The 23,168-nt window shown below is 40.3% G+C and overlaps 1 protein-coding gene across 5 annotated transcripts in view; it reads left to right on the forward strand.

Moving 5' to 3' along the window:
* Positions 1-1,199: 1,199 nt before the first annotated feature.
* The window catches only part of neto1l (neuropilin (NRP) and tolloid (TLL)-like 1, like), a 68,454-nt gene continuing 46,485 nt past the window's right edge, over positions 1,200-23,168 (forward strand). For all 5 annotated transcript variants that reach the window (XR_010094849.1, XM_063483884.1, XM_063483885.1 and 2 more), the window contains exons 1-4: positions 1,200-1,958; positions 2,635-2,691; positions 2,803-2,937; positions 3,316-3,564. Coding sequence is in view for 4 of the 5 variants with exons in the window: in XM_063483884.1 (XP_063339954.1) it covers positions 1,931-1,958; positions 2,635-2,691; positions 2,803-2,937; positions 3,316-3,564 (469 nt within the window). In the remaining variant the exon portion in view is untranslated. The remainder of the gene's footprint in view (positions 1,959-2,634; positions 2,692-2,802; positions 2,938-3,315; positions 3,565-23,168) is intronic.

Genomic DNA, 23,168 nt, shown 5'->3' on the forward strand with positions numbered 1-23,168 from the left:
TCTATAACAGATTAGCGGGAGCCTATTAGTTGAAAAGAGTTGTGAGATTTTCCACTCCCACATGCATTCTCGAAGTCAGCGTGGCACCTTCAGAGTCTACATTACCTGCTATAAAACCAAACACTTTTAGAGTGAAGAGTAACAAGCCAATCTCTGGAACAGGATGTAATTAAGAGAAGGACGTTGGAGGCGATAGTGAATCTTTATCTTACAAATCTCAGGTGGGTTTGTGACCTAGAAAGACACAGAGAGGAAGAGGGAGACAGGACAGGAAACAAAGTTGTACAGGAGTATGTCATGCTGCAAAAGGTGAGACATAAACGTCCACTATCATGAACAGTTCTGTTGAAGCTGATCGCAGTTGCGGGGCAAATGCAAACCAGTAACAATAACATATGCACAGAGAAACCGAGTCCAAGTTTGCCACTGCAGTAGGAGTATCTGAAGATGGATATTGTCTGATGGGAGCCAAAAACTATTTTGGGAACCTGAGCCCCTGAGTTGTCCCTGGGCACCCTCTGATCAGCTTTGTCATCAGGTGTGAGAGTGACTACACAGTCAGTAGAAGAGTGCAGATGCATCCTGACACTCACACTACAGGAAAGTCGCTGGCACAGTTTTAGAAAAAAAGAAAGAAAAGTGGAGTTTTCTCTGTGTCCTCTTATCGCTCCAATTTCTGTAGAAACTGGAAACATGAAGTGCAGAATTTCTAAAGATGCTATCCTTGGTCACTTGTTTGTGGATGGCAGGTCTGTTGTTGTTCTATATAAACTACGTTAGCCTGCTTATGCATTTTAGGATAGCTCCCAAACACAGCAGAAACAAATGGATGGATTCTTAATCTGACAAAAGAAGGCGATGTGCATTTTTTTTCGACCATTGAAATATGACTTGAGATTTCTTTATGCTTAACAGTGCATTTTCCGTTTGTTTAACCTCGCTCCTTCGCGTTCCTCGACTGTTTATTTCATTTCCAATCCCCTTGCCTTTTCTGCTTACCTTTCCCTTTTTATGTTGCGCGGTGGATCTAGTGAAAATGAATTCTGCAGAGCGTGCTTTATTGTTCAAACACGTGCGCGTGTCGTGTGTGTGTGTGTGTGGATGTGTGTGTGTGGATGAAGTCGTGTCCTGGATAACTTTTCGATGCGTGCGTCAAAAGTACGTGAGGACTGTGGCGCATTGGACGGCCGTAGTCGGTGGTGAATGAACGGGAGGAGGAAGAAGATCTTACATTAGCTCCTGCCGGCTGCGGGGACTCAAGCAGTTGACAGAAACCCAGGCAGAGGGACTCAGTGAGAACAACACTGACAGCTTTGTGGGGAAACACGGGGCGACAAATGAAAGCCAAACAAAAAATCAATTAATTATTATTATTTTTTGTATCTGTTTGGCAACCTCTTGTTTTCCAGAAGATTTTTACGCAGCGCAAAAGAGTACAGAAAACGCCGCAGAGATGAGTGTTGCGTGGTTTTACGTGCTCTTGAAGGATCATCTCTCTTGATAAAGGGACCAAAGCGGACAAAACAAGGTTGCCCGTGATATTTTCTAAAAGAAGATTGCAAAGGTGGAGCGATTAGAGAAGGGCTGATGAAGGGACTATTAATCCTTTCAGTGCATCAAACGCGCCAAGGGGTACTAGAAACGTTTGGATGGAAATCGGGCGAGTGTTTGGAACTGTTTTTGGTTTTATATGAAACTGGTGATTAGTAGTTGTTGTGACACATCTGGAAGGATTTTTTTTCTCTCTGAGATTTTAATAAGGAGTAAAATTTCGCTTTTTTTTTAACCAACCACCGAAAGGTTTGATAACATGAGCGATATCTCTGCGTGAATACTCAGAAACTTACATCTCTATCTTTTTTCTCTCTTCAAGTATTCCTAATCTAAATGGAATTAGTTGAGCCTAAAGCCGTTTGTGAAAGGAACAGACATGCTACATGGGCACAGCTTCCATCACGGTAAGACATCCGTATTCACCAACTGAAGCACACTTGCTGAAAAGCTCTTAATGTTTGTCCTACCCAAGCGCAAAAGCGGCATGATAATCTTTTAATCAGTTTAGACGGACTGTAAATATCAGAGCAACAGATCGAAATCAACATAGGAACAAAATGGTGATTCAGTAGGGATAAACAAATATGAGATGAAAAACGGATGCACTGCATCCTGCAACCTGTAAACTCGCAGTGAAGGTCACAGTCTTAAGTTTTTTTTTTTAACCTCCAGTTTTATTTATGGCAGGAAATAGTCATATTGAGATTGTTGCAGTTTGTGATGTGGGCCTATCGTTTAAAAAATATATAATTTTGAAGCCTTTGGCTAGGGGCTTTATATAGGTGTAGTCTTTGTTGGAAGAGACTTTTAGTAGCAGCCTGTAGGTTATGTTCTTACGTGATCTATACTATTATTATTATTATTATTATTATTATTATTGGAGGTATTGTGTGTTTTTTTATTCCTTTAGGTCGGGACCAGGTTGTTACATTACGTGAATAAATACAGTATTAATACCTTTGTTCCAACCTAAATGAAAAACAAAACAAAACAAAGACAAAAACTAGTGTAAAAAAAAAAACAACCCCCCCCCCCAAAAAAAAAAAAACCCAATATGAATTCATCTTTCTGTCCTTACAGTTGTTGCAAGTCTACTCATACTTGGGTTGTGTGGGGCAACAAAGAAGGATACAGCAGGTAATAGCCATCACCAGATTGCCTTTTTGGTGTCCAAATATCCTCTGTTCAAATTTATATGTATATGCTTAACACTATCAAATACATAATGTATGTGTGTGTATATTTCAGTGAAAAACAATTCTGGAGTGAAGCCTGCAGGTCAGTGTGGAACGTGGGTAAAGGAAGCAGAAGGAGGGCTCTTCACTTCTCCCAATTACCCAAACAAATACCCCCCAGACACAGAGTGTGTTTACATCCTTGAAGGTAAATCGTCTCTTTAAACACAGCAGTGGTGAAGAAAAAAAGCCAACGTGATCTAGCTGTTTATTCTCAACTAAAGCACTACTGAGGCTATCCTCAGTGAGCGATGATACACATTGGACTGAGTGGCAAGCCTAGAAAGCCTTTTTTTAATATAAAAAGATGGTTTTTGACAAGTCAGTGCACATAGCCTCATTAATGTAGTACCAAAGTGAATGTGGAAATAACATCTCTCGTTATTTAGAGATGAATTGACTAACAGCCAGAATTTGAGTTGAGCGCTGATAATGAAAGAAGCTGAATGTTCATCGCTGAAAGCATGACTAATAATTTACCCCATTCTTTGTGCTAGGTAGTAATTATTTCCATTGTGTCTTGCAGCTCCCCCAAGGCAGTGTATCGACCTACACTTTGAGGAGAATTATTCAATCGAGTCCTCTTGGGAATGTAAATTTGACAACATTGAGGTACGAGATGGACCGTTTGGCTTCTCCCCGATTCTCGGACGGTACTGCGGTCAGCACAGCCCGCCTGACATCAGGAGTAGCGGCAGATATCTGTGGATAAAATTTGTTACGGATGGTGAACTGGAAGCAGTGGGATTTTCGGCAAGTTACAACTTCACTGCAGGTATGATTGTTTTTGTAGCTTTTTAGGCTTTTTTTAGACTTCCTTTATAAGCATATTCAGAGTTTATAGCTCTAACAGCAGGTTCCCAAGTGAATAACGAACATCACCCGGAGAGCTCGGCCTTGATATTTGTGGAAGCCTCTTAGAGTGTTATTGATTGTCTGTCTGCACACGCTCACTGTTACCATTGGCATTATGCTGTCATTGGCTGGGACACTCTTGTAACTGGTTGGCTCGCTCTTGTTTTTCTCTCTATATGTGTAGAGACATGGAACAGTTTCATCAACACTGATTCACAGGGAGAAGCTAACCTATCTGTAATGTCGAACACAAACCTTGGCGTTTTTTAATTTACCTCATCTTTGGTCGTGATAGCATTACTGAAGCAGCATGAGGATTGGTGACAAAGAATCAGGGCATAAGAATGATTTAATATTCACTCACCCACACTTGACTGGGTTTAATAACACTGTCAACTTTTTTTTTTAGTGAGTCAAAGGCTTGAAAGGCATAGTGCCAGGAAATGCATAGAGTATGCCAATTTGTCTCCAAACCTTCTGGGGCATTTTACCATCGGATATTTGAGCGTGTCATTGTTTAAATAATGAACACATGCAGTACATGAACCTTTCATCTGAAAAACACGCTATTAGCTGCAGGCAGTTGAAAAGAAAGCTATTGGGGTGAAAAGGGAGAGAACTGCAGATTTATCTCCGATTGCTTTGTGGAAATCCGAATGGTGAAGCTGTTCATAGGAAATTGCGGATTTCTACGGTATATTGACAAAGTAGCCCGGGGATAAACCCAACTTTTACCTCAGGGAAGGGTTTCAATTTCATGCTGTTCATATTGACTCCTCTTCACCTCAGCTCACACTGCAGTACGATAGCCTTGCCCATCGTGTCATTCTGTTCTGTTGGCTTTGGTTTATCTGAGTAGGAGCACACCATTAAGCTCGCTCATTAACACAAAGATTCTTTTATATTTATGTTTGATTAGCTTTGCCAATATTCTTCAATTCACTTTACAGAGGCAGATGTCAACTCTTGACCAAAATTAATAATTATATATGAGATAAGCACTGTTTCCAAAATGTTAAAGGTGATCATAAAATGTCAAAATAGTAGCATTTTCTGAGTTTTTACCCTGACTAAGTCTGCATAGCTTTATTTCCTAATGGGTGTGAATAAGAATTCACATGCGGTAATTGCAATTAACATCTGTACTGTAATTTGCAAAATTGCTCTGAAAAAGAGTTGCACATAAAGAATGTTTTTTTCATCCCTGATAGTTAAAGACCCCTCTTTTTTCCCAATGGTGTGTAATTCAAGTATTGTTTCTCCTTCCTGCTTCTCTTGGGAGTCCTATTGAAAATTTGCTTAGAGAACAGTGAAAAGCTTTGCCTCTTGACTTGATAGGAAATATCTGAGGCATATGATTTCCATAATTAATGAAGATAAAAGTCTTGAATTCACTCGACTCGATACTCTGAAATCTGGCAGTGTGAATAGTGTCTCACATCTGCAGCTGCTCTGCTAACCATGCTAATTTACACAGCCCTCCTCTCATGAATGGAAGCAAAAGAAAAAAGATGTGGCAACAAAGGTGACATGAATCATCTCCTCTCACTCTCTTTCCTCAGTCATTTTAGCAGCTGCCAGATAAAGAAAAAATTGTGCCTCTCCTTCACATTCTGCTACTGTCCTTTCAGAGCTCTTGATGACTAATTCGGTTAATACAGCAGCCAGTGAATGAATAACCAATGACTGGAATCTCCAGTATCTAGTGTCCTATCATAGATCTTGAGGTACTTGAAGTCTGAAGGTGCTATGTATTAAATTTCTATATTTATATAAGAGATTTAGCAGACAGTAAAGATCCAAGTATAATAGTCTTTGATGCACTTAACGTTCCTGTTGATGTGACTCACAATTTAGTTGTCAAACACATTACACCCAGATTCTTCATACTCAGTCTATTGTGTCACAGAACTTGTACAGCATTCTTTTTCCCCTCTTCAAACTGCGCTGTAACTTGTTTTTTTGCAAAGAAATCAAAGTTACGTTGGGATTTGACAGATATTTTGGAGGTATATGTACAATAGCTTCTGACTCAATTACTTACAGTCACTCAGACACATTTTTAATTACAAGATTGCCTGGCACTTTTGCAGGACTTATAATGGAAGCTTACCAGGCCATGGCAAGCTGCCTGTGTGACTCACAAGCGAGTCACCTGACTGAATTAGAACACCTGACACATATAGAGGTTCCTCACATGACATCACTCATACCTTGCACCAGAGTTGTCCGCCATATTGGATGTGATACAACTACCAGTTATGAGGAAAAAATGTGTATTCCACAGCTGGTTGGCGAGCTGTTACTGGATGCTCCTGGCTGTCACTAAGCACAATCAGTTGAAAAGAGAGGGCTGCACCAAAAACCTTTTTGGGATTGCTGAGACTGGGTCAAATTAGCATTAAAAACAAACACTCAAAGTACTAAAAATTGAAAAATTGTGATGCAAAGAGGAAATGGAAAGCATTTGCAAAGTCAAGTAGGTATGCAACATTTGCATATTCCATACAAACTACAGGTGACCAAAGAAACCACAAGGAGATTAATGGCAACACATTTTTCTTTCACGTTGACTGCCATCAACCTCCAGCAACCACTTGCCAACCAGTTTGGGAGCATGCGTATTTCGCTTGCAACGGGTGGTTGGTAGATGGGCCCAGTCCAGTCTCGAGGCCTGTCTGACTTGGACCTAATTTACTTGGCCTTACATTCTCATACATCCAACATGGCTGATAAGTTAACTTCACCTACTTAGCTGTCACGTAAATGCAAAACCTCATTAGGTTCCCCAGCTCCCCAATTGCAGCCATTTGAGACATGGCCTGTATAACACATAAGTCACTTAAAGTAATTTTGTTGGTAAAGGATCAGTGTGAACTCCAGTGAAACTACAGTTTTAAACATTGAGCGCATGCCACTGTACTCATTAAGAGCAGGATCTATGTGTGTTTGTGTGTGCTGCATACAGAAACCCTGACTTCCACGCAGGCTCTGTAAAAAGAAACTGTGCTTCTGAAGAGGGAATAGTGACAATGAGTTACAGACAAATTTCTTAATCTCACTTTGAATTAGAGGCAGAGTTGATGATGCATATGTCTTGCTGTTTATGCAAAAGCATGAAGTTCAGACTTGCTAGTCATGCTATTATCTACTGGCACCCACAGTGCAAGAAGTAACCATTTTGCAGCCTTCACACTAAGCTAAAAGGTTATTGGTCATACTGGCAGTAGCTTAAAGACATGTGAGTGGCTTCAGTCTTGGCAGCGAACTCTTTGCAAGAGAGCAATTTCACCAGCGTATTTGTTAAAATGTCACACTAGTTTCTCAAAAACACCAAAATGCTGTACACTAGTACACAGTCTTGACATGCAATCTTAATACCACTTTGAAACAGCACGCAAACCTAAGTGTATCTCAGAATTTATCACATTCTACTGCTCAGTAATCAAGTGAACATATAAAAAAGCCTGTTTAGCCAGAGGGGATTGAGACTAAATAGTGATCAGCAAATATTCCAAAACAAAACTATTTTAAGAAAGAAGAATAAGGCCTGAGGCCTCCTGTGTTATAACTTGTGGGGGTTTTTTGTGTTACTCTGTCTTTTTCATTACAATGCCTGCATATACATGTATTCATGGCAGAACCATAATGTAATTGTGAACTAGTGGCGAAATGTGTGATACTGAGCCATTGTGTGCAAAAGCCCGTTGTGTGGCGCTATGAAAGAAACTATAATGAGTGCAATTTAACTGTCTGTCATAAAAGCCAGCACAGTAATAAGCTTGTTATATTTTAAAAGCACACGTGAAGTTGTGGCCAACAGATTTGCATCATCCGTGGAGGTCAGCGAGAAAGCTAATGCGTTAGGTTGACGGGCAGCCTTCTAGTAATATTGTGTAATATAAAAGTACAACGTGTGCAGCAGGGGAAATTACTCAGTGGAGGAACTGTGGTATGTGTGTTTCTGTGTGTATGTGTGCATTCAAGACTGCTGGGGGATTTCAGCAGCATTCTGCTATTCAGGTTGTCCTAGGGCGCCGTGACCTTGGACCCTTGTGGACTGGTAGATTAAGTGGTGTTTCAGCACCTTAAGCGAAAGCCAGAGCAAATAAAAGCTGCAAGTTCTCCCGCCTCTTGCTCCCTGCACTCGGCTGTTTGCAGAGCCAAGACCTGGAACTGAGACAGATGCTGTGTGGTTTGTGATAAAATATGGAGACCGTGGCGCTCCATGAAAAGCGACCATACATTTATAATGTTGACTGTTTTAATGGTTTTCGTTCGATCTTTTTGAAATGTGCCGCACACAATCTAATATTCCTCATTGTTTAAATTCCACAGGAAACCTCAGATGTTAACCGAACATCTTCTTAATGTTTTCTTCTATTTAAAATTTTAACCGTGCCTGGTAATCAAGATGACACTGAGTGATCAGAGTGCTTCAGAGCCAACCGAGCTCTAACTGGGTTGAGAATTATTTTGAAATGAGTCAAATGGCATTTAGTATTATATCTGGAATAGGATGTATGGGCCTATCACAAAGGAGGCAGGGTCATGATATTGAACCTAGATTGGGCTCAAACAGGAAAATTGGAAATTCAACCACAGAGATCGACTTGTCTCTCTTGGAAGCGGCTGAGTACAGCGACACCATCGCTGGGGCTGGGTAGAAAGTTCAGTAACTTCCCAGTAACACATCTCTTTCCAAAGCCATTTGCCAGCAACTGACATTTAAATGTTTGAGTCACATTTTATTTAATTGCATCCACCAAACTCTCAGAGTGAACTTTCTAAAGACACTGACATTCAACAGACAGGCAAAGAGAGGTAAATAATCATTCATAATAGTTGTAATTTATGGTATTGTGTGTGGAAAGCGAACATAGTCACATAGGTGTTTTAGGCTGTAATAAGGACAGTTTTAAGGGAGTTTGTCCAAAGTTTGCCTGTAGAGAGAAGTACAGGTCTGGAGCTCTCTTGCAGACATATTCTACATTTGTCTGCAAAAACTCACAATATGTCATGAAAGTGTAAAAGAAAGAGAAAAGTGGGAGTCATGGAGTATCTATCAGGATCGTATTATTATGTAGCACTTCTGTGATCTTCAGTAGTTTGCAACACAGTTATTTGCCATCCATCACAATATCTGTGTAACTGGAGAGGGAAAATATAACCATCAAGTGACCTGAAGTGTATATTTATCCACTGCACCATAGCAACTGATCTACTGTTTCAACCATTCAGTTATGTGTCAATTTAGTTAACCAACACCCCATATTGTGTCCCACTGGGTAACCTTCTTATTTCTCCTACTCCAATGTTCACTTTCCACACATTTATTTGATAAGCCCCACCACAGGAAGTCATAATGCAGTGACTCTAGTAAGTCTGAATCCATTTGAGTAGCTCAATAGTTTGTGCCAATAATTAGCACGATGAAGCAATACAATGTTTTGCTGTATCGAGGTATTGAATGTAATTGTCGTCTGGACTGTTCTCTCCTGATAAGCATTTTCTTCCCCGACTGCAAACTATTGTTAGCTACTGCAATTGTTCCTCGTAGCTCTTTTCTCCCAAAAGAGAAAAAGATGATGGTTTTCACGCTACAAAATCTTTTTCAAGTACTAAACATGTATCCAGTTGTTGGCTGATAACACTTAGTTCAAACACATTTCAGTCTTGTAGTGTGTGCATGTGAGATGCGGTCCACTTGCCATCATAAATCTAATAAAAACATTGTCAAAGTGGTATAGCACCTAAGGTAGTGGGAGTTAAATTTCATTTTCCATGGCCCAGCAGTGGTAGGGTTTCAAATTCAGTGGAGCACAGAGAACAGGTAGAAATGGAGAGAGAAATCTCCCATGGTACACTTTTGGGTGTTCCCTTAAGACCTCAGTGTGTTTGCCTGAATAAGATTCTTGCATATAGTCATTACTAATAAATCACAAAGCCACCACCAACAACAAAATGATCTCCCTCCTTATGTTTTGCTCCAGTGCTTATTGCCATTAGCGCTGCCTACAGTGCAGGTCACATTCTCTGGGAGTTTCTTTTCTGATTGTTCAGGGCTGCCTGCTGTTTCTCTGATTATTATGGGTCTTTCTTTTCCTTACTGGAAACACATGTAGGTGTACTTTTTTTTTTTTTAACACACTCCCCATGTGTTATATTGTTTCACCAAAGGAACGCTATCAGGCTAAAGGCTTTAGCAAATAGAAAATATCCCGTGTTAAGAGAATAGGCTCTCCTGCGTATTTTCTTTTCTAACTTTTTGTTTTTGAGTGGTGGCTGCCAAACAAAAACCTAATTTCAAGAGGAATCTCACGCGCTCGCATCAGGTGAAATACGTCAAACGACAGGTGGTACGTTCGAGCTCAGCTAAAGACTCCCTTCTCTCTGCGCTGAGCAAAATGAGACGGATTGAGTGAGTTAGCATTGCAGGCACACCTCTTGCAGCTGTGGATGAGGTCAGCCGTGCCCTCGCTCCCCTCACTCATCTCTCTCTGTTTTCAGCTAGCACACTACCTCTTTTCTTTTCTCCTATTTTCTCTCATGCCGTGCATGGTTCACACCAAGTTTATGAAAGGGAACAGTTCCTATTCACCTCCATCAGCACACGATTCTTGCGCTTTCTGTGATGTGAAAATTGCAAATTTACATGCAATTAAAAGGTAAGTCTCAAATATTAAAACCCTGTTTCTATCATTCCGATTTATGATATTTACACCATATTGTTTAAATAACATACTAAGTTCGATTTTTCCCTTTAATTACTCCCTTTGTAGAATTACGATGGGTAACTAGCTGGTTTGTTAGTGGTTTTCTCACCAGCTAGATATATAAGCTATCTTGTAAAACTACATATGTTGGAAAAAAGTGATTGAACTTAGCTGTGCCGCTTTCTTGTGTGACTGTTCATCTGCCCCACTCAACTCCTCTCACATCCTTTGCTCTGATATTACACCTTGCTCCTTCCTGCTCAGCAGTGGAGTCTCAGCACAGTGTTCCCCAGCTTATCAGACAACAAGACTTCACTCAGGGGACAACCAGTCAGAGTTTATCGCTCTTGTGGAACTTAACTCACTATCCAGCGGGATGGCTGATATTTACGTCCTCTGGCTGTTTCAGCCACTCCTAGCCAATTACGCTGCAGATCAATCAGCAGCTCAGCCTGCCTCCTGCTTCTATCCTCTGTGGCGGTTTGTTAGCCAGGCCTGCTGTTCAGCTACAGATGCTTCGGGGGTCAGGGCATCTCTCTGTTGTAGCTGGAAGTCTGCAGTAATGTAAACCATGCTTGGTGTGGGGGTTTATTTGTGGCGTGGTGTGGGGATTGGAGTGGGGTGTGTGTGTTTGTGTGTACATGTGTTTGTCTACACCATGCAACTCTCCAATCTGTACCAAAATCTTGGCTGCCTTCCTGTTCAAACCCCTGTGTCCTTCCTGTGCTACATCCACAATAGAGTGCTCTATTGTGTATACACGCTGTGTTTGCTACATTGTGCACATGATGCATATGGTCTCCACTGCATTGGAAATTAGCTCGACTGTTGTAAGGCTTCTTTTTTTTTTGCGTTCTTCCTACCTCTGTAGGTATAACAGCTTGCCTAGGGCTCTTTGTTTCATTAGCCTATCGCTGTGGTGGATCCATGGCTGTCATGCCGAGAGCCCGACTCTCTCCATTATGCTGTATTAGGCAGGAATGAGATTGAGCTCTGTGTTTTATCTCTGTACACATTAAGGCCTCAACCCATCGAAAATGTCTAAGAGAGTTATTCCCTTAAGAGCAGATTGAAAAGGTCTTTTGATTGTTGGAAGGTGAAGGAATTTTGTTTGTTCGTCACTCCTGATTTACACCTCTGATTCCATATGGCATCACAGAGCAGACTGCTTTGCGTGCTTGATGGATTTTACTTTTATTTTCATCTTCTCATCAGTAGGACACTTCCTCAGGGATGAATGATGAACGTTCTGTTTTCATTATCTACACTTTTGCTCCCCCATTTTCTTACATCCAGTTTGGCAGCGGCTTGGACTTTAAATTCCCAGCTTATCATCTAAGAGCAAATGTCCGATTCCAAAGGGACCTAAATCACATTTGGCTTCTGGGTAATCTAATAGGTAATGGCAGGCTTTTGTTTGGCTACTGGAAGAATGTTGTCAACAATGAAGGAGGGCATCCATGATGGGATTATGAAATGTGGAATGTCAGTAATCCTCGTAATATTGCAGAATAATAAAATAGTTGCGGATTTAAGCAGATGGCCACACCAGTATATAATATTCCCTTATAGGAAAAGACAATAAAACGAGTTGATGGTACATTTCATGAACTAATAGTGCAGCTTGGGTCATCTACCAGCTACTCGGCTTCATACACTGCTGAGACCGTGATGGAGGTTTAATGTATATCATTACCATCTGTTAGGCTTACGGGCAAACCGTGACAAGTGGTTTATGGTTTACAACTGAATGAGTTTCCTCCTATTTCAGCTTATTTCATGTATTCTTCTTTTCAAGGTTCAACCAAGGAACAAATACTCAACATGATTATAATGGAACAAAATGTTTACACAAAGCAGAGCGCAAAAGATAGACTGTATTATGTTCAACAAAACTTGAGTTTGCCCGCTTAGTTCGGCTGCCTCATCCTGCCTTTTCTTATGTGTGCAGAGGGTTACTATGGCTCCCAGAGGATCCATTAACTGAGCTTGCAGGGTCCTAAACTGTTCCTATAAGAAAGGCCAGTTTAAATTTGACCGCTTGTCGTCCTAAAGGTGCATGTGACATTTGGTTTCATAGAGGTGTAAACCAGATTGCACGATGTTCCGTGTTATTTTGTCTCAGTTCACTTTTTGCTTGAGCTGCCAAGCATTTTTCTTGCTCTGCATCCTCGAGTCACACACCTTGACAAAACTGTCAAAATGACAAACACGAATCTCCTTTTACCCTCGTCAAAGCTCGAATTGCTCATTCGTCTACGATTTTTGAGGTTCACGCAAGAGAATTTTATTTTCTTCTCAGACCATTGACTGTACACCGGCGTGCTCCAGCAGCTCATTTAAAGCCATCTTCTTTCAGTGAGCGACTGAAGTCTTTCTGGCAGAATGGAAGGACGTGGAAAAGTCAGGAAGTCGATCGTGTGTGTTCGTCTGCGTTTCTTTCTCAAACTAACACTAACAGTGTGTTGACGGCATGGCCTTGCTGGCATTTTCATTTTCCAATTGGCAAGCTCGATTAATCACGGCACTCCTATACAATGCGACGCACATGGCCACCCACTGTTGCTGGCTCTCATTATTCCCCAACACGGGAAAATGTACAGCATGGAAAATGGAGGCAGAGAAAGAGCAAGACTATACAGGAAGGGTATATATGAGTGATAAAAGTAACAGGGAAAAGAGAACAAGAGACAAAGATGGAAGAAATGAAAGGAGGATTCAGTGATACAGAGAAAGATTTGGATTGCTGTGAATAGGTTGTGGCTGCGCTGTGAGGAAGACTGATAAAAGACTGGGGCTGCTCCATGTCCCCTCAAGGCTTCTGCTTCTATCTGAATATTCATTGAGCTGACACTGGCTTTTCTCGCCACCATCTATAAAAGGATGCCAATTGGCTTTTACCTTGTGGCTTCTAATAAGCCTGTGTGCCTAACATGCATACAAATGACTCTTCGTAATACACAAATGCACATGCTCGTTCCTGTAACCTTCTCACGAGCAGCCTCAAAACAACTTAAAGTACCATGACAGTTTACTCTCAGTAAGTTTCAATTGCTGTGCATTAAAGAAATTACTACATTTTTTTAAATGCCACTTGTTTGGCTCAATATCTCCGGGATTGAAATTGAGACTTGCTGACTTTATCTGCTTTCCTGCATGCAGTATGATTGCTTATTCTTTCTTAATAATGAAATATCTGATCTGCTGCAGGGGTTGGGGGGGGTAAATTGTTTTAGGAAATCCTTCAGTTTGTCAGAAAGCAGATTATTCATCCATTCAGCACATTTATATAATTTTTATTCAGATATGATCCAGGATAGTCAGGTTTGCAGTGATTTTTTGTAATCACATTGCATCACTTTGCTCGGGGTTGCAGATATCTTTGTGAGAATAAATGAGTTCGCTGGACAATCTGTACTCTGCAGGTACAAGATCTTTCCTGTGTAAACTTAATTTTTAAGGCTGGCTGTCACTGTCCACGTATATGGCCGTAGACATACAATCTTGTTCTTGTAGCGTGTGTGTTTGTGTGCAGAGGATATTTCTCATCCAAGAGTTGAGTCAATCTGGATTTTGGTTGGGCGAAACTGCTCAAATCTGTATGCTGCTCCTAATCCCTGCGCACAAACACAGACATACACTCTGGACCTCCGCTGAGCGGCTACATCTGAACCCTCAGATCTAAAAATCCTTTTCATTTTGTCCTCCAGTTTATTTGTAAGGGTGGTGTTGGTCCTGGGTTTGTGTGCTGGCAGCAAAAAAAAATCTCGATGTTTGTAAGGAGAAAAGCTGTGAAGAATAAAATGATGTGAACTAGCTGAGCAGCAGGGCTCTATCTTCAAGTGGAATACGCACACAGCACAATGCTGCACACATTTTGTCCGTTTTATACACCGGACAATCTTAAATATTCAGGCGTAATCCGTTTTGGGGCTCTGCTGGTAAAATGTAGAATTCAAGTGCGATTTGAATCATCGTCCTTTCCCTAGATAACTGGGTGCCACAAGGACATAATTTCCTTTTTCTTAAATTAGAAAAGATGAGGTTGAATCTGCAGAGCTCGGCTGAAAATTTTGTCTCCCTCTGGGCAACACTGTATTTCCTGGTATTTCAAAAGTCTGCCAACTTTTACCTTCTGACTTAGTAGATATTTCACACTCTGTCTCTGTTGTAGAAAGGGAGATTATGTGTGTAGGTTGCTGTACCTGTGGGAAATTACTTCACCTACCACTTCAGAGACATTTGACTAATGTTTTTGTTGCTTGACATGAACTGAACCACGCCACATGTAATGAAAACACCAGAGCACAGCAAGGTAAGAGGGCTGGAAACAGCATTATAGGGTCACGCGTCAGAAGGAGAAATAAAGAAGAGTGGGAGGTGGAAGATGAGATTAGATTTAAAACCTCCCTTACAAAAACGCGTTGTGTGTTTGTAGCTTATAGGAGAGATTGACTGTGATCAAGAAGAAAGTCTGAGTCATTGATTTTATCGTGCTCTGCCTCTGAAGAGCGGGGCTTTGTGGAAACTTAGATTGTAGTAGAAAAAGCTCAGTGAAAATGCCTAAATTGAGTGCTTGGAGAGGAGGGCTTTGGTGTGGCTTAAATATTCATTTGCTAGTGGCAGTAGCTCTGGAGTAAGGTTTTAGCTCCAAGCAGTGGATCTCTTGACACACTATTTGTCAAACATCAGTGATTTTTGCCCCGTGGGCTGATGCAAAGCTGATTTCAAAAGCATGGGGTTTAAATGTTGAGTTACGCGAGCATTTATTGTTCTCCTGTGGAGAAAGGTGTTTTTGTGTCTTAATAAAGAGGTTTGCTTTAGCAGTTTAGAAATGATAAGTGATTTGTTAATGGCTGGGTATGCTATTTCTGAAAATCCATCATCCTATAGCACTGCATCGTCTGTGTAATTGTTCTCTTTGATTGTTTGTTTGTTTGTTTTTTTGGATAAAGTTTATTGTTGTGTGTCAAATTGTGTACTTCCACTCTCAAAGCGTAACATTTTACACTAGGTGACAAATCGTCGGTATATTACGCTGTCGGCCACCCAACACGTCCCTATATTAGGAGTTTGGAGAAATGAGGAAACATGGGAACCGTTTGGAATGAATCTTCACATGTGTGTTTATTTTACTTAAATCGCTTTGGAAAACACTATCTAACATGATTAAGGTGGTGGTTAATGTTAGGGATAAGGTTGTGGTTAGGGCTGGAATACACGGCTGGAACGTGTATTACCGAGGTAGCATCATTCTATTCGATTTCATCTACAATCTGGCATGTAACATTGGAACGCGGAAGGTCACCTTTCGTGTTCCCATGGAACATCTCGGGACATGAGACGTTAGCCCTCAATGGATGTCGTGTCTTGGCAATGCAGAGTAAAGGGAGGGACCACCAAACATCCAGCAGGAGGACTCTATTTAGCCAATACTGATGTTGTCATTGCAAGCCAGGAAGCTAACAATAGAACAAGGTCGTTATAGTTAACTAAACTAAAACCTAAAACTAGATTATTATGGCAGAAGTAGCCTTAGTTTTGTATTTGTTAATCTGATAAAAAAAAAAAAAAGATTGTCACAAACTACCTGATATTGTTTTTATGGACATGTTTATTGAGGCTTTGTATGTCTTCTGTTTACGTTGGAATATCTGTCATATAAATGTGCTAATAATTTAAAAAACACTAAAAACTAACATTAAAACTAATAAAAAGCAAACTGAAAACCACTCTGGAAACTAACCGAAACTAAGCTGAATTAAAAATAAAAAGTAAAAATGAAATAAAATAAAAATTCATTAAAGAAAAATCCAACATGCAATAACTCTGCAGTGGAAGGCTGCAGACCTAACACAAACACTACATTACAGAATTAAGAGGCCTACAACAATAAGTAGATACATAATGACAACAGACAGAACAACAAATGAGGGATTCATGAGTTGGAACGGGCAAAGTGTAAAAGTGGATTTTGAGCTTTGATTTAAAAGCAGAGATGGAAGATGCTCTTTAAAATAAATGTAAAGATCCAAATGTATCACATGAGGAAAATATTTTCAGTCTTTGTTAGCAGGCATGTTATTTAGGGGAGACTAATTCATATTCACGACTGCAGTCTACACAACACCCAGCTTTGTTGCCGTAAGACATGTGAGTAATTAGCTAATGTATTTAGTGCGCCACATGAAAATATCCAAAGAGAAACATTATATGAAGGCATCGACTCAGAATGCATTCTGAGCTGTCAAATACTGGTTTATCTGGTTTTTTGCCCCAGTTTGGCAAGACACCAAGTAAGCATTTGGACATTAAGTAGCTGCTGGCTGTCCGTCAACTTTTCTCGATGTCAAATCATTGTTGGAAAATACTTCCAAAAGGAAAGTTCAGGAACATTATCATGACATCAGTTTGAAGTACTTCTTAAGCATCGCCTAGACTTCCCTTTTTAGGCTTTTTAGCAAGAGACGCTTTGTTTTTTATCAATTACAATAAAGTGACGTAAACATTTTTTTTAAAGTTTCTTGATAGAAAAGAAGAGAAAGAAAAAAGCACACCAACTCACAATGTCATCTGACTGAGTTAACTCACTTCACGTATGCATCATAGGATTGCTGATGTAATAAGTGTAGACATCTGTAGAAAGAGATGGAATAATTGTAATTGAGGTTGATGTGTTCATTTCACCAATGAAATTCAGATTAGGTGTAAAAAAAAAAAAAAACCATAAACAGCTTAAAAGTTTTTATTTGTCAAAAGAAAAAGTGGGAAAAAACATGGTCAGGTAAAACACGTCTGTGTATGTGGAGAAAATATTGTGTGGACTCCATATGAATTTTTCTTTAAAAAACAATATGTATTTAATTGCTTTTTTGCAATAATTAGATCCCTATTTTTCACTTTGTAAGAGCCTGTTTGAATTTACCTCAGTTCTGTGTAGGACCACCGTTGGCATCCGTCCTTTTAAGCTTCAGTTTTTGCTCATGAGGATGTTGGGACTTCAAGCATGTTTGCTGTGTAGCTCTTGTTTACAATTGTGCTGCTCTCAGTTCTGATTGGACAGATGTTTCTGTTACCATTGCCACTATACTGCTGAGCATAACAGCTTTTCTTTCTTCTTCTTTCATCTACTACCTGAAGGGGATTATCTGCCTCCATTCGTACTTCAGCATCCCGTAAAACATTGTATTACAGAATTATTCAGATCCACGTACTGTCTTTGATTAGACAGCTATGTTAATATGTTACTTGGTTACAGATATGCCTTCTTGACACAAACCTGCCCATTTATTGGAGAACACTGGCTAACACGAGTGCTACAGTTTGCTGCGGCGTGCTGGAAAGAGTGTTTTGAAGTTCCACCTTTCACAGTTTCTCGGTGTTGGCAAATGTTGAGTCTTAGATGTTCTTTGGTTCCATTCAATAAAGGAAACAATATCCTACTGGTTTCTTATCCTGCGTGCACCTCACATTGCGTTTGTTAAAACGCCAAGCTTCAGGTATCACTGCTTTGAACGGTACTCTGAGCGTCTGTTGGTAGAGAAGAGAGAATTTCTTCCCTCTGCTGCCAGCACACCACCTCATGAAGCTTTATTTGAAGATTAAATCCGCAATTTTCAACCCATAAATGGCTCCTTCCTAAATGGCTTCCTCCTAATGGAAGAAGCCATTTGTGTCATGCCATTTACGCCAATGGCATGACTTACAGCGACAAAGGCGGGTGTTGTTGGTTAGACAGTTGTGAATATAAATTAGTCTCCCCTAAAGAACATGCCTGTTAACAAGGAGTGAAGATGCTACGCTCACGTGATGAATTTTGAAGCTTTGATTTCATTTATACCAACTTAAATTTGCCCTTTTGATGCCAACCATACAACTATATTGATAGTTAATTAAACAGCCTTGCAGAGGTTAGCCCTTAAGGTTTGGCATTTCTCAAAGATTGGAAACTGTTGTAGTGTTTTTACAATTTCTTTTAGCACAGCTTGTGTTTTGTCAGTGCACTTGGAAATCTCTTTTGGGTTTTCTCAGTGCAATCCTGATCGGGACTTTTCTTTTCATTAAACGCGACAGGGATTTCATCACCTGGAGGCAACAGCTTGCCTGAGGTTTAGATGTGTGAAGCAGCCGCAACTTTAGTAATTTCCTAAACTAGCAGATGGGATTATAAGATCGGCATTATGAGTGACAAAAGAGTTTACATGAGGGCAGGATATGTAAACGAGTAAGCGCTTCCTGTGTAGGGTGGGTGGATGGGTGGGTGGGGGGTGAGTCCTTATTTAGGCATATCCGATTCCCACCTCTGTCATTGGACTTTAAGGAAAAAAAATCGCTGCGAGCAATCGCTGCTGCACCGCGGCCGGCATAATTAGCCAGCGCACCAAAGAGCAGTGTTTCATTACGCTGGAGTGAGATCTTTATTTGATCTTTCTCTTTTAGAACATTTCCCTGTTAATACCCCTTCTGATGCCTGATTAAAACTCTCACAGTAATGTGCATACAACACCCCCCCTACACACACAGAGACATGCAAACACACACACACCCTCTATCAGACACAAAAAGCCAATTTAAGAAAATTAAAAATCTTTTAAAAGGATGTAGTTATCTCGCTTTTTTTCCAGCGGACATCTTTATGTAACTCAATTGATGCATGACTGTTTCCATTAACTTCTGAACCCTAAGTTGGTATAAATATTCTTTTCAATTTAGATAGCGGTGAGTGGTGAATGGGGCGTTACGTTGGCATGCATGTAGCGCGTCGACCTCAACTACAATTCTTGACGAATCCTTCATTCTTTTTTTTGCGTTAAGCCGATGTTGCTCTCTGCTCTGTCTGCGAGCTCGGAGGACCAACTGTCTGCGGTGACACACAGATATACAACGCAGCTCTTAATTGCGGCATTGTGATATTGCATGTGCAAATCTTTCGCAACAGTGTGTCATTTATTTTTTTCCCCCACTCATTCTGAGTCATCTCGGGCAACTTGCCCTCCCCTTTCTGAAAGCATCTTCTCCTTTATCCACGTTTTATACAGCATCTGAGCAACCTTGTATTTTTGCCCTCAAACCCATTCCTCTGAGGCTTATAGCATGTAAGCGCTTGCGAGAAAGAGAGAGAGGGAGATAACGACAGTCTAATAGGGTTTATCAAAGTCAACCTGAATACTCTAACAGTCTGGGCCTGGACATCAAAGCCTACTCTCCACTCCGCTGCCAACTACTCTGGGCATCCGTCAAATAGCCAAGCAGGGGAAAGCCTAAATTGACTTAACTGGACGACGGAAATGTTTGTATTGTAGGGACAGATACTCTGATGAAGGTGTAGTCCCAGCCTGTCAGTGTGACTGTGAATAAACCTGACATTTTGAAGAATTAACTCGCAGGTGTCGCAAGAAGCTCTGTCCTATTTGAAACTGTGTGAAAGAGTCAGGAAGCAGCCGTGCTCATCAGTAGAAAATGCCAGAATGCTGCAAGGTCTGCCCCAACATACTTTACGACATGGTATCGATTCAAGAGGAGATGAAAGGAAATGCTGTGTGATTTGATTTCTCATTCATTGGTCTTAATTCCCCCTGACACACATTGAGAAACACACGGTCCTTTTGATTGCAGTGAATCTGACCAACAGGGTTATTCTCTCTAGGAGATCAGAGTGTTTCTTCCCATTTTTATGAGACTTCAAAGGTTACATGCAGAAATAAATGCAGCTCATATACAGTATGAATATATATATATATTCATCCTCTGGTAGCTGTGGATACACCATAATCCATCATGAATCTGCATATTCGTGTGAGTCATGCAGAGCAATGTTTGCATACTTTCCTGGCAATAAAAATTAAACAAAATTATGAAAACAAACACAGAGGCTTTGCATAGTAAACCCATCTAAGGGATGAAAATCCATTATGTGAACTGCACTTTGTACTCTCCACAGGTCACAGAAACAGATATTTACATACGGCTGATCCTGCTTCACTTTGAATCTGTAGTATCGTTTTATATTTTGCCACTCATAACTGGGGCTTTCTAGTCAGGATTGACTTCTAATTATAAGTGGATGTTGGTATTCTTTGATTTCTCAGTGAGATAATAGCCCGTCTCCTTGAGTGTATTTATATCTCTAATGTCTGGAAAGTCGAGGTTATTGATGACATAAGGTGACCACATTGACTGTGTGTTACAGTTTGTGGTGACGTAGTGCTGGCACAATGGGATCTGTCTTAATTGTTTTAAGTTGTTTCCATTAAGTTGTTTAAATTAACACAATTTACAGTCTGTCTGCGCTGAAGCCATTGTCCGTGTCATGCTAGCTTGTGTTTTACATGTGCTCTAAACCCATAAACACACCCAGAAGAGCGTATTTGCTCTTCAGAAATAGACACAAAGTGTACAATATTTTTTATACTACTGCTACATTTTATTCCCTGTGAAACAGGTTACTGAACTGCAAACAGAATATGTTAACTAGCAGGATTAGCAAATTAACAAAAACTACAAAGTACACTGGAGGTTGATTGGATTTCCATTATTTATTTGTTTTATTTTTTTAAATGTTTTTTGTCATAAGTATTGAACAGGTAAAAATTTGTCCGACATAATGTACGATCGACAGTTTTGTAGCGGATTTCATTAATCAAATTTCATTCCGGTTGATGAAAGTTTACAATTGAAACCACCACACTGATCCTTGCAGGATCACCAGAGTCAGAATAAATCATCACAGATCCACGAACGCCTGCACAAAATCCAGTGGCAGTTCATAGCGTAATAGTGGAGATGTTTCAGTTTGTTGGAGCCAAGTAAATATGGGGCCAATGCTGCATGTGTGGACCACAAGCACCAAAAAAATCAAAGTCAAACTGGGTCAACCCGAATACACAGGAAGTCCACCAGGTAACAGTGAAAGTCAAAATCTGAAGAATCTAAGGGATTGTTTGTTTTTAGAAGGAAGCAAAAAATGACTAACCCTGTTATAGACTGATGACTTGTGTCGTATGACAGACGGAATAAGCTCTAAACCATGAAACCCTGAAGTGCATATGCAGTTAAGAAAATGGATGGACTTTTAGCCCAAACATTGCGACTAAATTTTCTTAAACTAGTATTAATACTGCCATCAGTATCAATTCCAAAACTCGAGTGTCAGTCAGGTTATCTCCATCACGAAGATTTATCAAGTGGCAGGCAGACCAACACTGCCGTCCCCAGAGTGCGGCTGCGAGCAGATGTTAAAAATCATAAACAGTCATCTACAAATTTACATGTCATCCACGTATCATACATTTCTGTCATAGTGCAGCTACATAGATGCAGTGTAAGCACAACTACAACGGCCAGTGCAGGCGTAGCTCACACACATGCATAGAAGAGTGCGCCCACACCTTAACTGTATAGTTATTGATTGCTCCTCTCTATTTTGCTGAGACAGATGCTGTTTCTCCCAGGATGGTGCTAGACCACTTGGCTGGTGGCTGGTTTCCTGCTAGAAAGCTATCCTTCATCAACAGCCATATGCAGACTCACACACACACACACCCATACCTCGAGTCATCACATCACTACTAATGACCTGCCTCTCTCATCTGAATGTAGACAGCTCGCAATCCTTTTTTTCCCTTTTTTTCGGTCTCTCTTTGCTTCTGTCAGGCGCTGTTTTACCCACTCCCCATCACTAGCTTTTCCCATTTCTCGATACTCTTTAATAGCCTGGATTTCTCTTTTTTATCTCTTCCCTACTCTCTAGCTCACACTGTTTCCCAACACTCTGCTGTTTCCATCTCCTCTTTCTACTCCAAACCCCTCTGTGTCTCTGTTTCTCACTTTCTGTTCCTCGACAGCCAAGGCCATTTTTTTCTGCCCTTGTCAGTTTTTGTGTGTCAGTCTGTTTTTTATTTTACAGGTGGACAGGTGCTACCCTGGCTGTGTCTCTTAGTACCACATTGGGCAGCTCACTGACTATGTCACAGTAGATGATTTAGTAAGCGTCAGCGATGCTTGTCTCCCTTTAGCTACAGGACTAGAAACGCATCATTTCAGTTTAGAGCACAACTAATTGCTATATATCATCATGTAGCATCACAATTATGTTTCACTATTGATTAATATGTTATACGTTAGCAACTCATTCATTATTTTAGTATAAAAATTACAGAAAATGTAGAAAAGTAGTTCCAAGACCGAAGAGAGACAATTTCAATCATCAGCGTGATTTTTTTTCTCTCTGAAAAATCTGATGTATATAATAAGAAACATGCAGTGCTACTGTGAGCAATTAATTGCACATAAATGCAATTTTTTGGATATTTAATACATTTTATTTATTAATTTACATTTGTCAGAATGTTCAATAAACACTTAATACTTAAAACTCAATAATTTATGACAATTATTTCCTGTTTCAGACATTACAGGGTTAATGTAAAGAGCCAGCTAGCTAGCTAGCTAGCTAACCAGATAGCTAGCTGTATATAGAACTTATATAGGTGCCTGACAACAGACCCAAGTTGACCATTCATGGAGCTCTCCCCATGCAGATTGATGACTTTAACATTCCTCTGCACTGCCCTCTTAGTCTCCTTGCTAACACCTTGGCTTAAAAAGCATATTTGATCATTCTCAGGGTTTAATCCTGACCAGAAAACTTTCAGTAATATAATATCAGTCAATAAATCTGCTTATAAAGGGGGACACTGACTTGACGCAGTCCACAGTAGATCATTAGCAACTGTGATAAAAGTAATTTACGCTCCATTCGTATTTTTATTATGTTCATAATCATTTTTTGCCATTATTATTGCCTTGC

The sequence above is a fragment of the Pelmatolapia mariae genome, linkage group LG9 (assembly GCF_036321145.2).
Source record: "Pelmatolapia mariae isolate MD_Pm_ZW linkage group LG9, Pm_UMD_F_2, whole genome shotgun sequence".
Classification (NCBI taxonomy): domain Eukaryota; kingdom Metazoa; phylum Chordata; class Actinopteri; order Cichliformes; family Cichlidae; genus Pelmatolapia; species Pelmatolapia mariae.